The 13308-nt window shown below is 37.1% G+C and overlaps 1 protein-coding gene across 1 annotated transcript in view; it reads right to left on the reverse strand.

The window, feature by feature from the left end:
• dock8 (dedicator of cytokinesis 8) overlaps positions 1–13308 on the reverse strand; it is a 156058-nt gene that overhangs the window by 21348 nt on the left and 121402 nt on the right. Inside the window, 3 exon segments of the mRNA XM_051929472.1 lie at positions 2687–2776; positions 9604–9738; positions 12822–12953. Coding sequence (XP_051785432.1) covers positions 2687–2776; positions 9604–9738; positions 12822–12953 — 357 coding nt within the window.

Raw genomic sequence — 13308 nt, forward strand, 5'->3', positions numbered from 1 at the left:
ACAAAACAATGTCCAAATAAATAAGTGCAGTGCTTCATAAAGAATCTTCCTTAAATAAATAATCCATAAAACAAAAGTGAAAACATGAAGGTTAAAAGAATAGAAAGAAGTCTTTAAAACAACGAGATTAAAACACAATGCAGGAAGCAGTCTTTTAAAAACATTACAAGCCCGGTGTCTTATACCTGCTGGCTCCCCTACTTCTCCCGTCTGGACTTCTCAATAGGGGAGTCACCCTACATGCAGCTGAACTTCTCTTGTGCCTGCTTCAGCTATTTGGATTGCCTCACTGATCCCTGGCTCCGTTAGGTTCCTCCTGACAGCGACTTGAGATTCCCCAACGACCAGGGCTCTCACGCTGGGGAAACCATGTCCCAAGTCCTGACTCCTGCCTACCACGGAGAGTCATCTGCCCTTCATCACTGGTCACTCCCGCTCCATCCTCACTCAGCAGGAGTGACCACTACGACTACTTCCCGGTGTAGGCCCAACACCCAGGCTTCCTGCACAGCTCTAACGCGAGCCTGCACTCGCTCACTCTCCCGCACCGGCTTTCTCTCTCTCTTCACTGCTTCCTGCTTTCTTTCTGCAACTTCCATTTCTCTCTCGTCTTTTTCTTTTCTTCCCTTTAGCCAACTCGCACTTCTATATATCAGGAGGACATGGCAGCTGTGGCAAATCAGCAGCCCCAGGAACAATCACGGATACAGGCGGTCTCTCACCTGTGAACTTAGGTGAGAAACGCCCAAATCGCGAATCGCCCTGAGAACCGCTTCAACCACACAACCATCACGCCCCCTCACCAAGCTGTGAGTGCAGTGATTATCTATTTTAAAACTGGCCTTAGAGCTGTGGACCCGCTATACCACACTGCAGTATTGTGACTGCATATGTATGAAGCATTCTCCATACATGGATGTTTCAAAGCAGCTTTTGAGGTGTGTTAACATGCTCACTTTTATAAGGTGAAGTGTGTACATAATGTTTTATAAATTAATTTTTTTTCTTGCATTTTCCTGTGTTTTGGCATGTGCTTATTTTCATGCTGAACTCCACAAAAAAGTTTTATAAATGATGCCCAAAACTCTGAAAACATCTCTCACCAAAAAGAAAAGGTGAAATTTTATACATTTAATACTTCACTATGACTACAAAAGCACATTTACAAACGTCCATGTGCCTTCAACTATGCCTGCCATGCCAACATCCTATTTTTAGTATAACTAAAAGTACATTTTTGAGGCATTTAGGTTTTCTTTGTATACATTATTAATCAAAAAATTAAGCTGAATTGATTGCTCCATTTTTTTAACTACTTATTTGAACTTTTAAAAACAGAAAGACATGTTGATAAAAATCAAATCATAAGAATTTTAAGTGCTTAACTTTTGTTTGCCTTGAATTTGTTTTTCAGCTTGCTATTATACTGTATTCACTAGATTGTATCACAAAACCATATGAAAAGGTGCTTTGGTGCATTTCCTTGAACATGTAACTCTAGTAATAATGGCAATTTAATTCTTGTACAAAATCTATAAAACTTTGCGCAGTTAGTTGCACAGCACAGACAACACATCTAGTAGCTTTTCCAAAGGTAATAAGGGAAGCCACAATTTCCACTACTGAGTCATGGATTTTAAGAAAATTATATTTCTGAGACTCTACCACTTCATCACCAAGATTCTGTATCCATCTAAATAAAAAGATAAATGTCTGCGCATCTGTCTGCGTATCTGGCTGGTTACTATGTCTCTTTCATTATAACAGATGGTGCATCACAAACATTAACACTGCTTTTATGAATCCCATACCAATTGAATGTAACAGAGACATGCATCGCATGGAGCAATGCAAATGTTAACACTCATGTTTACATTGATTAATTAGATTTCAACCCATCATAGACAGGTAGTACAACAATCAGATTTCAATTATAACATACAAATGTATTATTTAATCAGTTTAAAGTTCCCGTTCGCTAAATTTGTGTTAGTGATTTGGCATAATGCGTGCGGCATAAAGCAAGAGTTCCACTGAGGGACCTTTAAATAAGACAGCATGTTATTAAATACACTCATTAAAGATAGTTGAATAGCTAATTAGGAAAAGGAGCCTGATTACAGTATCTGGAGATGTCCAAAATAAGGCACAGTTGCAGTTTCTTACTTTACTATTCATTGATGCCTGCAATATAATATCATACTGAATCTTTGCCCCCGACTATCAGATATAGCTTGTATTATTCTGTAATTAATTTCTCTTTAATTTCATTAATATTTCACATATTTTAATTTAGAACATCTTAAGAGTTGAGGAAGAATTTTACAGCAGTGAGTGAGCGTAATCTGTAAAGGTAATACAATAAAACACAACACTCAGGTTTAGCTAAGCCAGAAACACAAAACTTCTTTTGTATTTTCAATTTCCAAAACTATATAATACAATACAGAATGAAGGATATTAATTTTGGGAAATTGTAATTAGGGATTATTAGAAACATTATTGATTTTACTTCTGCTTTGGTTTACATATATCAATACCACAATCAAAAACATGAATTTGAATGTACAATGTACATACTTTTTACATTTTTAAAAATAAAAGCAAGTCTATATAAATAACTGACAAAAATATGTACATTAAAATAAACTGAGTAAACTGTAATGTCTTAAAGCCAGCACAATACCTTATTAGGATCCAGCTTGGACTTGTCAACAGGTGTAGAATCTTTTATCACCTCTACTGCCTCTTGCCCAAAACACTGGCCATAAAATCCCTATATAAGCAAAATAAATGAATAAATGAACAAATACCAGGACTTTTGTTGCGCTGAATATTCAAATGATGTAGTAATCATTTGGACAACAAATAAAAAAGTTCACAAACATGAGCAATGAATTAAAGAGGTGCTCTCCCTGACTCATTAAATTAATATGTAAATAATTACAAAGATGCATATTAAAACTACAGTTAATTTTGTTAACAAAGGGCAAAGAAAATACTCATCAAATAAAAAACTTGTCAGTAGTGTTGAGCAGGGGCAATGCAATTTAAAATCATCAATGTACAGTATTTTAATAAATGTAATATAAAAATTAATTATATTAAAACAAATAATACTTAACACAATTAAAACTATTTGAAAGTTGTTTATTCAAGAATATTTCTGAAGACTCTTGGTAGCGACATGATATTCCAATTAATTACTATTATTTGCAATACCAAAACAGCACTGTCACTTGTACTGTCACAAAAGTAAAGCATACAGGATCTGCCACACCACTTGAACACCACTTCACTGCTGTTGCATTGGATAAACAGCCTAAGTCGATTAAGATCTGGATTAAAACATTTTTACAAAAGTGCCTATTGGCAACCTGAGAAACATGAAATAAACATTTTGAGCACAAGAGTAATTTATAATAGTTTAATAAATATGTCTGAGTTTGAGTTTGTGGGCTATTGAGGAATGATGATTACACTTAACCATATATTGATGTTTTATTTATATGAAAGTCACCATATCAAATCCATCGTGGCTAATGTTGTTATACAATAAGGTAAAGTACTCATTTTCAAAACATACACACTTGCCTGCAAGCACTGACCAAACGAGTAAAAAGCAAAAGTGTACTATAATCAAACACATAAGGCTGGTAACACAAAAAAGAAAGATGTGTCAAAAAAGTAAGAAAACAGCTAAATATAAAAAAGCACAAAATAGTCAAACACATTATATTTAAAAACTCTTTACTACTGAAAACTACACACACAGAAGGCCCAAGCACTGCAGGATAGCCAGACTACTCTTTTTAATTACTCCCCTTTACTGTTACATTTTTCTAATACGATTTATTTGTTTGTTTGTTTTCTGTTTTGGTATTTGGAACATTTATATACCCAACCAAAATATTTCGATGGGATGGGACAAGGATAACGATCTCATAAAATGAAGGGTTGGTCTCAAGCTGTATTCTAACAAAACTATATCAACAAGCAGCAAATAACAATTTTTAGGGTCTGCTATTTACAGTATAACACAGCCAGAATATTAGTGTTTATCTATAACAGATGATATTCAATGCACCATATAAATATTACATAATAATTTAATAAAATCTATTGGTATCAATTCCAAAATTAAGATTACTTTCCACAATATACAATACAATACAATTTATTTTTGTATAGCCCAAAATCACACAAGAAGTGCCGCAGTGGGCTTTAACAGGCCCTGCCTCTTGACAGCCCCCCAGCCTTGACTCTCTAAGAAGACAAGGAAAAACTCCCAAAAAACCTTGTAGGGAAAAATGGAAGAAACCTTGGGAAAGGCAGTTCAAAGAGAGACCCCTTTCCAGGTAGGCTGGGCGTGCAGTGGGTGTCAAAAGAAGGAGGTCAATACAATACAATACACAGAATAGAACAAATCCTCAATACAGTATAAAAATAAAAATTTTAGAAGTATGGAGCAGAATTTAACATTAGATGATATCACATAATAAGATTTGGATATATTTAGAGTCCTGGAGACCTCATCCATCAAGCGGCCTCCCCCATTTGGCCATTCCATGGCTGAAACAGTGCTGGGCCAGCCAATCCGATCCGAATATAGACTGGGATAATGAGGCATTAAGTATTAGCAACAAAAAGAAGACTACTCACTGAATACTGTGGAGTTTGTTGGATAAAATACTGGCTGAGTGATTACTTTTTAGCACAAATGCAGTGACAATAAAACAAGTGTATGCAACACTTGCTCTATGTTGCTGAAGCAAGGAATTAAATTATAAAGCAAGTTGAATTTGTTATCTGAAAGGACATCATTTGGACAAATACACTGCCTGCCTCAAAGTTCAATGGTAAAAACTTACTCTGTCAGAATGCTCTTTTGTCAATTAAGTTGTTTTTGAAAAATCTTCAGTTAGAGAAACCTTCATTTAATGCAGCCTGAATTTCATGTTTCAGCCAAGGTGTGTTCCCTGGCTTATGTTTATTTTTCTTTCTGCATCTTTTTTGTTTTAAAGTATTATTTTTCAGATATTTATTGCAATCATATAATTTTATTTATATTATTATTTTTATTTATTATTTAGATCTATGTATTTTGAGTTCTTCTCCTATGTTTCTTGTACTTTGTGGGCAGAACCCCAAGAGGCAGGACCACCCTGATATCACCACTGAAGGACAGCCTATTTATTTGAGGCTTCTGAGCTAATTGCTTTACTGATTTACTGATTAATGTTTGAAGAGTGCTATTCTTGTATTGATTTCTGACTTCTTCAAGTTTTGGTTCTGTTTTTAGATTTGGATTAATGAATTGTGGATTTGTATTTGCTGTAGTGGTTTGCCTTTGCATTTTTGCCTTGCTATTGTTTTTATTCTTTATTATTTTAAAAAAAATGTCATTATTTGCAAAAACTTTGCATTAAATTTAGACTTAAACTAAGGGGGATTCATGCTTCCTCTCCCTTGTGTATCATTTATGTGTATTTTGTATAATTTGGGACATCTGGAACTTTTAAAACCAGATTCCCTTTTTTGGCCTGCGATGGCCAGAGCCTGACTATGGAGTTTTGGGTAAGGTTGCCATAGGTGAGGCTTTTCCTGGAAAGGCTATGGAAGGCCCTGTCCTGTTTTATGAGTCTTTTGGAGTTCTTACCCCATTTCACCATTTTGTATGCTGCTCATCATAACACTGAAAGCTACATTTCAGCCAAAGTAAGTCTTGTTTCCATTTAAACTAACTTACAAATAACAAAAAGAGAGCTGCTCCTAAAACTTTGTTAACTGAAAAAGGTTAAAAATATTTATGGAAAAATATTACCTATCTCGTTTAAACTGTATGTGATCCTTTAAGCCAACAGTTTATACTGAAACGTAATTGCAATTTGCATATTAGCAAAAACAATGTAGAAAAAACTGTAAGAAATACATATCAATAAAGGTATTGGATATGTCAGATACTGCAGGTCTAAGGAAGTATATGTCTATGGGTTTTTTTAGCAATATAACCATACATAGCTTTCAAACTGATATGTAGACAATTGAATAAATGGCAGCAAAATAAAAACATCTGTATCTAGAAAATGATAAAGAATCATAAAAAGAGTACTTTGGCATTTCTACAAACCCAGAATAATACCAAAGGGTCCAAAAGATATCTAAAAAAACTGGAAACACAAAAAAAGTACATATTGTAGAACACTACACTGCATGGGCCATATTACGGCAATAATCATTGTTAAGGTTAGCTGGCTAAAATGGATTGATGCCCATATCCAACACACATAGCACAGATCCACCGTTGTACAGTCGGTACTGCCAAAGCACAATACTTCAGTTTGATTCTGATTCTGGACTTCCTCATAGCATATTTTATGCATTTTCCAAGATTTGTGTGAAGCTAACAACACTACACTTCTCAGGCATATTCAAAAGTAGATGCTATCATCCATATTGTGTGTCTTTGTCCTGTCGATACACTCTGCTCATCTGTTGAGTTTACTGCTTTGCCTGAAAGTACCTCCTAAAAAGTATTTTCATTTTATAAATCTGTTTTCTGAAGTGGATTTCTATAAATGTATGCTTTGTAATAAGCTTTCAGGAAAGGCCCCTGATAACACCTGCCATTTCCTGGTTGCTTGAATTTCATATTCAAAGAAATGTTAAAGTGTTTAAGTTTTGAAGAAAGTTTAAGAGTATATCATATAGAAAGATTGTAGTGTGCAGGTAGTCTGCTAAAGTGGCAATGATGGTAGAAAGATAACCACAAGTTTACTTCCAACTGACTTTCAGTGAAATAATAAGCAATGACATCATTTCACCTCTCAATGCTAATGCCATATAAATGCTTATCCTTGCAAAACTGTGATTTCTCCTTCAAGTTCAAGCACTTTATTGTCATTGTGTAACACAATGAAATTACTTTTTGTGACAGCCCCGAGGTGCATTTAAAGAAAAGTTAAATAATTCCAAATATGTCATATTGCTCAAAGTACAGCAGCATAAATTGTTATTGCACCTGTTAATGAATAGTACATTACATATTCTACAGTATATTGTAATACATTAGTATATTGCACATTACCATTATAGCTTATTGCACATGTTCAATTTAAAAATGGTTCTTCGACTGAGGAGATTCAGAGTTGAGAAAGTTTATGGCAGATGGGAAAAAGCTATATTTTAGTCTGTTTGTGCGTACACGGATTGACCTAAAGCATCTGCCTGACGGGAGGAGATCAAACAAAGAATTTCCAGGGTGAGTTTTGTCCTTGAGAATGTTTTTGGCCCTTCTCACACAGAGAGTCTTATACAAGAGTTCGAGTGATGGCAGTTCAGTCCCTATGATGGCCTCTGCTGTTTTTACGACCCGCTGCAGGGCTTCTTTAGCAGCCTTGGTGCAGCTGTTGTACCAGACCATCATGCAGTTAGTTAAAATGCTCTCTATAGTGCATCTATAGAAATTAACCAGCAGTTTCTGGGGGAGGTCAGCTCTCCTTAGCTTCCTGAGAAAATAGAGGCGTTGTTGTGCTTTGCCTATTATAGCCAAGTTGTTGTCAGCCCAGGACAGGTCCTCTGAGATGGTGACTCCTAGAAACTTAAAGCTGGAAACTCTCTCCACAGGATCTGCATTGATTGTTATCGGACTGTGATTGGTCTTTTTAGTGGTCCTAAAGTCCAGAATAACTTCTTTGGTCTTTTTGGTATTTAAGACCAGGTTGTTGGTGTTGCACCATTCTGTCAGATTCTGAACCTCTTCCCTATATGCAGCTTCACTGTTGTCTGTTACAAGCCCGATGACAGTTGTATCATCCGCAAATTTAACAATAATGTTTGATTGGTGGATGGGTCGACAGTCATGGGTGAAGAGTGCATAGAGAAGGGGACTTAGTACACATCCTTGCAGCACACCAGTGCTCAGGGCTAGGGTGGCGGATGTGTGTTTGCCCATCCTAACAGACTGGGGGCGGGTTGGTGAGAAAATCCAGTAACCAGTTGCATATGGACGGAGCAAGTCCTAGTGCATAGAGTTTTTGGATCAGCTGGTTAGGTATGATGGTGTTAAATGCAGAGCTGTAGTCAATGAAGAGCATCCTAACATAGGCATTGGGCTTTTCCAGGTGCTAGAGGGCACCATGTAGAGCCACACAGATGGCGTCCTCAGCTGATCTGTTTGATCGATAGGCAAACTGGTGTTGGTCTAGATCAGCTGGGATGGAGGCTTTGATGTGGGTGATTACCAGTCGTTCAAAGCACTTTGCGATGACAGGGGTGAGAGCAACTGGTCGATAGTCATTAAGACAGGTTATCCTCGGTTTTTTGGGAACAGGTACAATGGTTGTGGATTTCAGGCACAAGGGGACTACACCTGAGGAGACAGAGAGTTTGAATATGTCTGTAAATACCTCCGCTAATTGGTCAGCGCAGGCCTGGAGCACACGTCCTTGCACATTATTAGGACCTGCTGCCATCCTTGTATTGATGTTTTCGAGTGCCCGCCGCACATCATGTATGTGTACGACCAAAGGCTGTGAGTCTCCGTTTAGCTCGAAGCTGACTGGAGGCTGGTTATTGTCCTTGTCAAACCATGCAAAGAAACTGTTAAGTTCCTCTGCTAGGTTGACATTGTTATTGGCCAGTGTGTCTTGTACGTCATTTTTCTTTTTGTAATCCGTGATTAGTCGGATGCCTTGCCACATCCGCTGTGAGTTTCAGTTACTGTCAAAGTCCTCCTCAATCCGTTGTTTGTACATTAGTTTAGCAGACTTGATGCCCTTCTTGAGGTTGGCTCTGGCAGCTCTATAGGCTGAGGTGTCTCCTAATTTAAAGGCTTTGTCCCTTTCCCTGAGCAGCTGTTTGACTTCACTATTCATCCATGGTTTCTCATTTTGGTAGACCTTAATCCTTTTGTTGACAGTGACATTGTCCACACAGTAATTAATATATGACAGCACAGATGAAGTATATGTCTCTAAGTCTGTCTGATGAGAAAATATATTCCAGTCTGTTTGTTCAAAGCAGTCCTGGAGTTGGCAAATGGCCGTTTCAGGCCAAACCTTAACAGTCTTGCTAATTGGATTAGTACTGCTGATAAGGGCTTTGTGCGATAGAACAAGAGACAAAGAGAGATGATCAGATTTGCCGAGGTGGGGGCGAGGAATGACCTTATAGGCATCTTTTATGTTTGTATAGACGTGGTCTAAGGTGTTTTCCCCTCTGGTTTTACAATGTACATGCTGATAAAATCTGGGGAATACATCCTTAAGATTCGCTTGATTGAAATCCCCAGCAATGATAAAAACTGCATCAGGATGCGAGTTCTGTTGTTTACTGATAATGTCCAACAATTTTTCAAGCGCTGACTTAACATGAGCCTGAGGAGGTATGTATACTGCCGTAACAATAACGACGGTATATTCTCTCGGTAGGTAAAATGGTCGGCATCTTGCATATAATACACTGGGATGCTGTCCATTGCGACATATAGTTTGATGAGTTTAACTTTAGCTAAAATGAAAATGTTTAAAACAAACAATAAGTAACATTTTAAAGGTTTATATTACAAACATATAATTATGTGTGTATTTTTTAGAAGTTTACCTCTAATCTATGTGATATTTCTGGCAGTTTTGTAAAAGCAGGCTCCTTATAAATAAATTCTTGTTCATCTAGACCTCCAAACTTAGATCCATAGAATCCAACACGAAAGTAGGTACCAAACATTCTCTTGTGACCCTGTATAAAAGAAATTTCAATGTGTCTTAGTACGTTAATCTTTTAAGACAAAAAAAGTCTCTTATAGTTACTCAAAATGAATATTTTTCATAGAACAGTATACAGCAAATGACTGGCATGTGCCCTTTAAAAGTAAAGTGGATAATTCAATGACGGTTCATGACAAGAAAAATAAAAAAGTACCTTTGTGACAACATGCAAATTGATTTAACAACCATATGAAAATAAAAAATTACAGACCAATCAAAATTCAAAGAAGCAGCAGGTAAAGGTATGTTTTCCAATGGTAAATACATTTCTTTTTTGCACTGACTGTCCATATTCTCCTTTTTCCATGGTCTACTATAAACTTCTTTTTTGTCCTAATTAGCTTGAGAAAAAATAACGTCCAGAAGTGAAAGCAAGATGCAAAGTTCATCCAAGCTCGAATAAATAATTTCACAGGTACATAACTTAATATTACTTAGGGAGAGATGATTACCGGTATATATCTGTGAAATGGAACTGTGCCATGTTTAAGTTATAGCAGATGTCACTTGTTTTGAAGAAGAACCACTTTGCTGCATACAATATGTCACTTATTTGGGTATTGCATGCTGTAGTCATTGCACTGATTGAGTGTGGTTTTGCTGCCTTTTGCATAGTGCACTCGTGATTCTCATAGCATGGTTTTATTCATTCAGCTACCCACAAGGAGATTGTGGTTCTGGATACTGCTAAACAGGTCCTCCTAGCACAATGGAGACAAAGAGTTGACGGCTGTACCTGTTTGGTACATTCGATTTAGTATGACTGGGATATGCTTGATCGTGAGAAACAAAATTTTGACACAGCTTTGGGTTGCAGACAATCATTCACTCAAAAAATCATGTATATAGTGGGTATATTACTAGGCTTGGAACCATTGAAACAAAACTTTCCTTTACAAGTCTTATAGGTTTTAGTCCTTTCACAGATGCTTTTTTTATCAGATGTGAATATATGTAAATTTTATTACGTTTTATTCCTTGATATTCCATTGAATATTTACTTCAGGTAAAAATAAGCACATGGGAAGGTGTTGACAAATATAATTTTAAGTAATATGGCATGTGCTAGATTCTTAAACCTTTCCATTTCATTGGTGTAATTTGTGGTGTAATGTGTGTAGTTTTCAGAAAATATAATCTATATTTAGTTTGGCAGTAGTTATGCAAACATATGAGATTTATCAATATTTATACACAGGTTTAACTCATATAGCACTTACACACATACACAAAACAGCTTTAGTTTGTACCTAAATTATGAGATATTTAATTAGCTGTGAAACAAAGTCATTCTGAAATGTAAGAATCCTAGAAAATATGACTACAGCCAAAGATCAAGCACAAAGTCATTCATATAGCCAAAAACATGGTGGTTTATTCTAATTAGAGCAAAAGAGATAAGAAAGGGAATATATAGAAAGGTTGGACATACATGGAATTGATTCATTTATTGCGCTAAGTTTTGTAAATAACATTTCGATTAAGATGATAAGACAGGTTGCTGCTGCGCACTGTCAAATGGTTTATTTTTATTTTTAAGGAAATCAACCTTAGAAGTCAAGCTAAATGCCATTTTTCTCTAATACCTTTAGTGTTTTTTTCGCCCATAGTATGGCATGTGTAGATGTACCAGGCCATGAGATAAGCCTGTGGCCCTGTAAAATACTGCATGTTCTCTAAACTCTGTTTTCTGTGCTTTTATAAACTCTTAAGAGATGCAAGTACTAGAATGATTTTTGTCATTCAGTGCTATTAAAATTGTATATGTACCTGTACCATTTCTGCTTCACATAACAGACTGCAAGTCGGAAAGGTGCTCAAAGTAAATGTGGAAAGCAAGATCTTAATATTTTTGAAGAAAGCAATATGTATACGCACCTGACTGCCTTAAGATAATATATTTATACAGTGGAACCTCGAGATACGATCACCTCTGTATACGAGAAATTCAAAATACGAGGAAAGTATGAGCGAAAAATTCAGATCTAAATACGAGCATTGGCTCACGTAACGAGCCACGAGCCAGGCTGTGGGTATAGCTCGCGGCTTAGCGAGGGGGCGTGGTAGCTGTAGCGAGCCGCAGGGCGATCTGCGGTGTCTGCGTTTCTCACCTAAGTGCACAGGTGGGAAACTGCCCACATCCATGATTTGTCCTGTGGCTGATGGGCTGGGCAGGGTTGCCACCCGTCCTTTAAAATACAAAATCGTCCAGTATTTGAGAATGAAATTGCGCGTCCCGTTTTGAATCAATACGTATGCGTCCCTTATTTTTTTGTATTAAAAGTGGTAACCCTAGCAGCTGCCATGTCTTCCCTGCAAATATAGAGAAGCGCGAGCCGGTTATGGGGGAGAAGAAGTAAAAGAAAAGAGAGGAGAGGAGAGGAGAGAGAACGGAGGTTGCAGGAGGAGGCAGGAATCCGCAGCAGTAGGAAGTCGGTGCGAGAGAGCGAGCGAGTACAGGCTCGCGTGTAGCTGAACAGGCGAGCCAAACAGCTGAAGCAGGACGGTGTAGAGAAGGTCAGCTGCATTAAGTGTCTCGCCTGTTGCAGAGCCCGCATGGGAGAAGCAGGTGAGACGCTAACAGAGAAGAAGCACCGGGGATTGTCATCTGTTTTTTGAAGACTGCTTCCTGTTGACGTTTTAACCTCGTGTTAAAGGATTGTTATTCTTATGTACTTTAAACCTCCACTTCACAACTGTTTTAAGGATTAAAGATTTATTGAATGCTCTACTGCACTTTGGACACCTGTTTTGATTCTTTTAATAATCAGTTATATTATTTACCAGTGTTATTTATTAAAGGTAGACTACAGTATATATAATTTATCAGTGTTATTTGTTAGGAAAATTGATTTTTATGTTAATATATTTGGGATGCGGAACGGATTAACTGGATTTCCATTATTTTCAATGGGGACGTTTGTTCTAGATACGAGAAATTCGCTATACAAGCTCAGTGCTGGAACGAATTAAACTCGTATCTAGAGGTTCCACTGTACTTTCATACTCTACAATTTGTAGAAAATGCTGGTGGTAATGTTGGTGCTTACTTACCTTTTTTATGATACTGTCAAAGGCTTTATGTAGTTTATCATGAGTGACACACAGCTTACGGAAATCTCTGTGAGCTTCCAATATAGGGATGACAATTTTGTACACTTCATTTACAGTCTCATAGAGTCCAGCCTGAAAAGAAAACACATATCCAAGAATTTAAATAAATGGCTTATTCACTCACTGATTAATTTATATTACACATTTGTCCTAGTCATGGGGAGCCATAGCCTAAGCCAACAGAAACAGAACATTGTACTTGAATGAGTCCTCCACCAATCATGCACCACCATTTAAGCTCCATACACAATTTGGGGCAATTTTGGGTTATGAAAATCATCATACAAAAGTTGTAGATTTGAAATGACAATGATGCTCAGTAGGGCGGCACAGTGGCGCAGTGGTAGCGCTGCTGCCTCGCAGTTAGGAGACCCGGGTCCTCCCTGCGTGGAGTTTACATGTTCTCCCCGTGTCTGCGTGGGTTTCC

The sequence above is a fragment of the Erpetoichthys calabaricus genome, chromosome 7 (genome assembly GCF_900747795.2).
Source record: "Erpetoichthys calabaricus chromosome 7, fErpCal1.3, whole genome shotgun sequence".
Classification (NCBI taxonomy): Eukaryota; Metazoa; Chordata; class Cladistia; order Polypteriformes; family Polypteridae; genus Erpetoichthys; species Erpetoichthys calabaricus.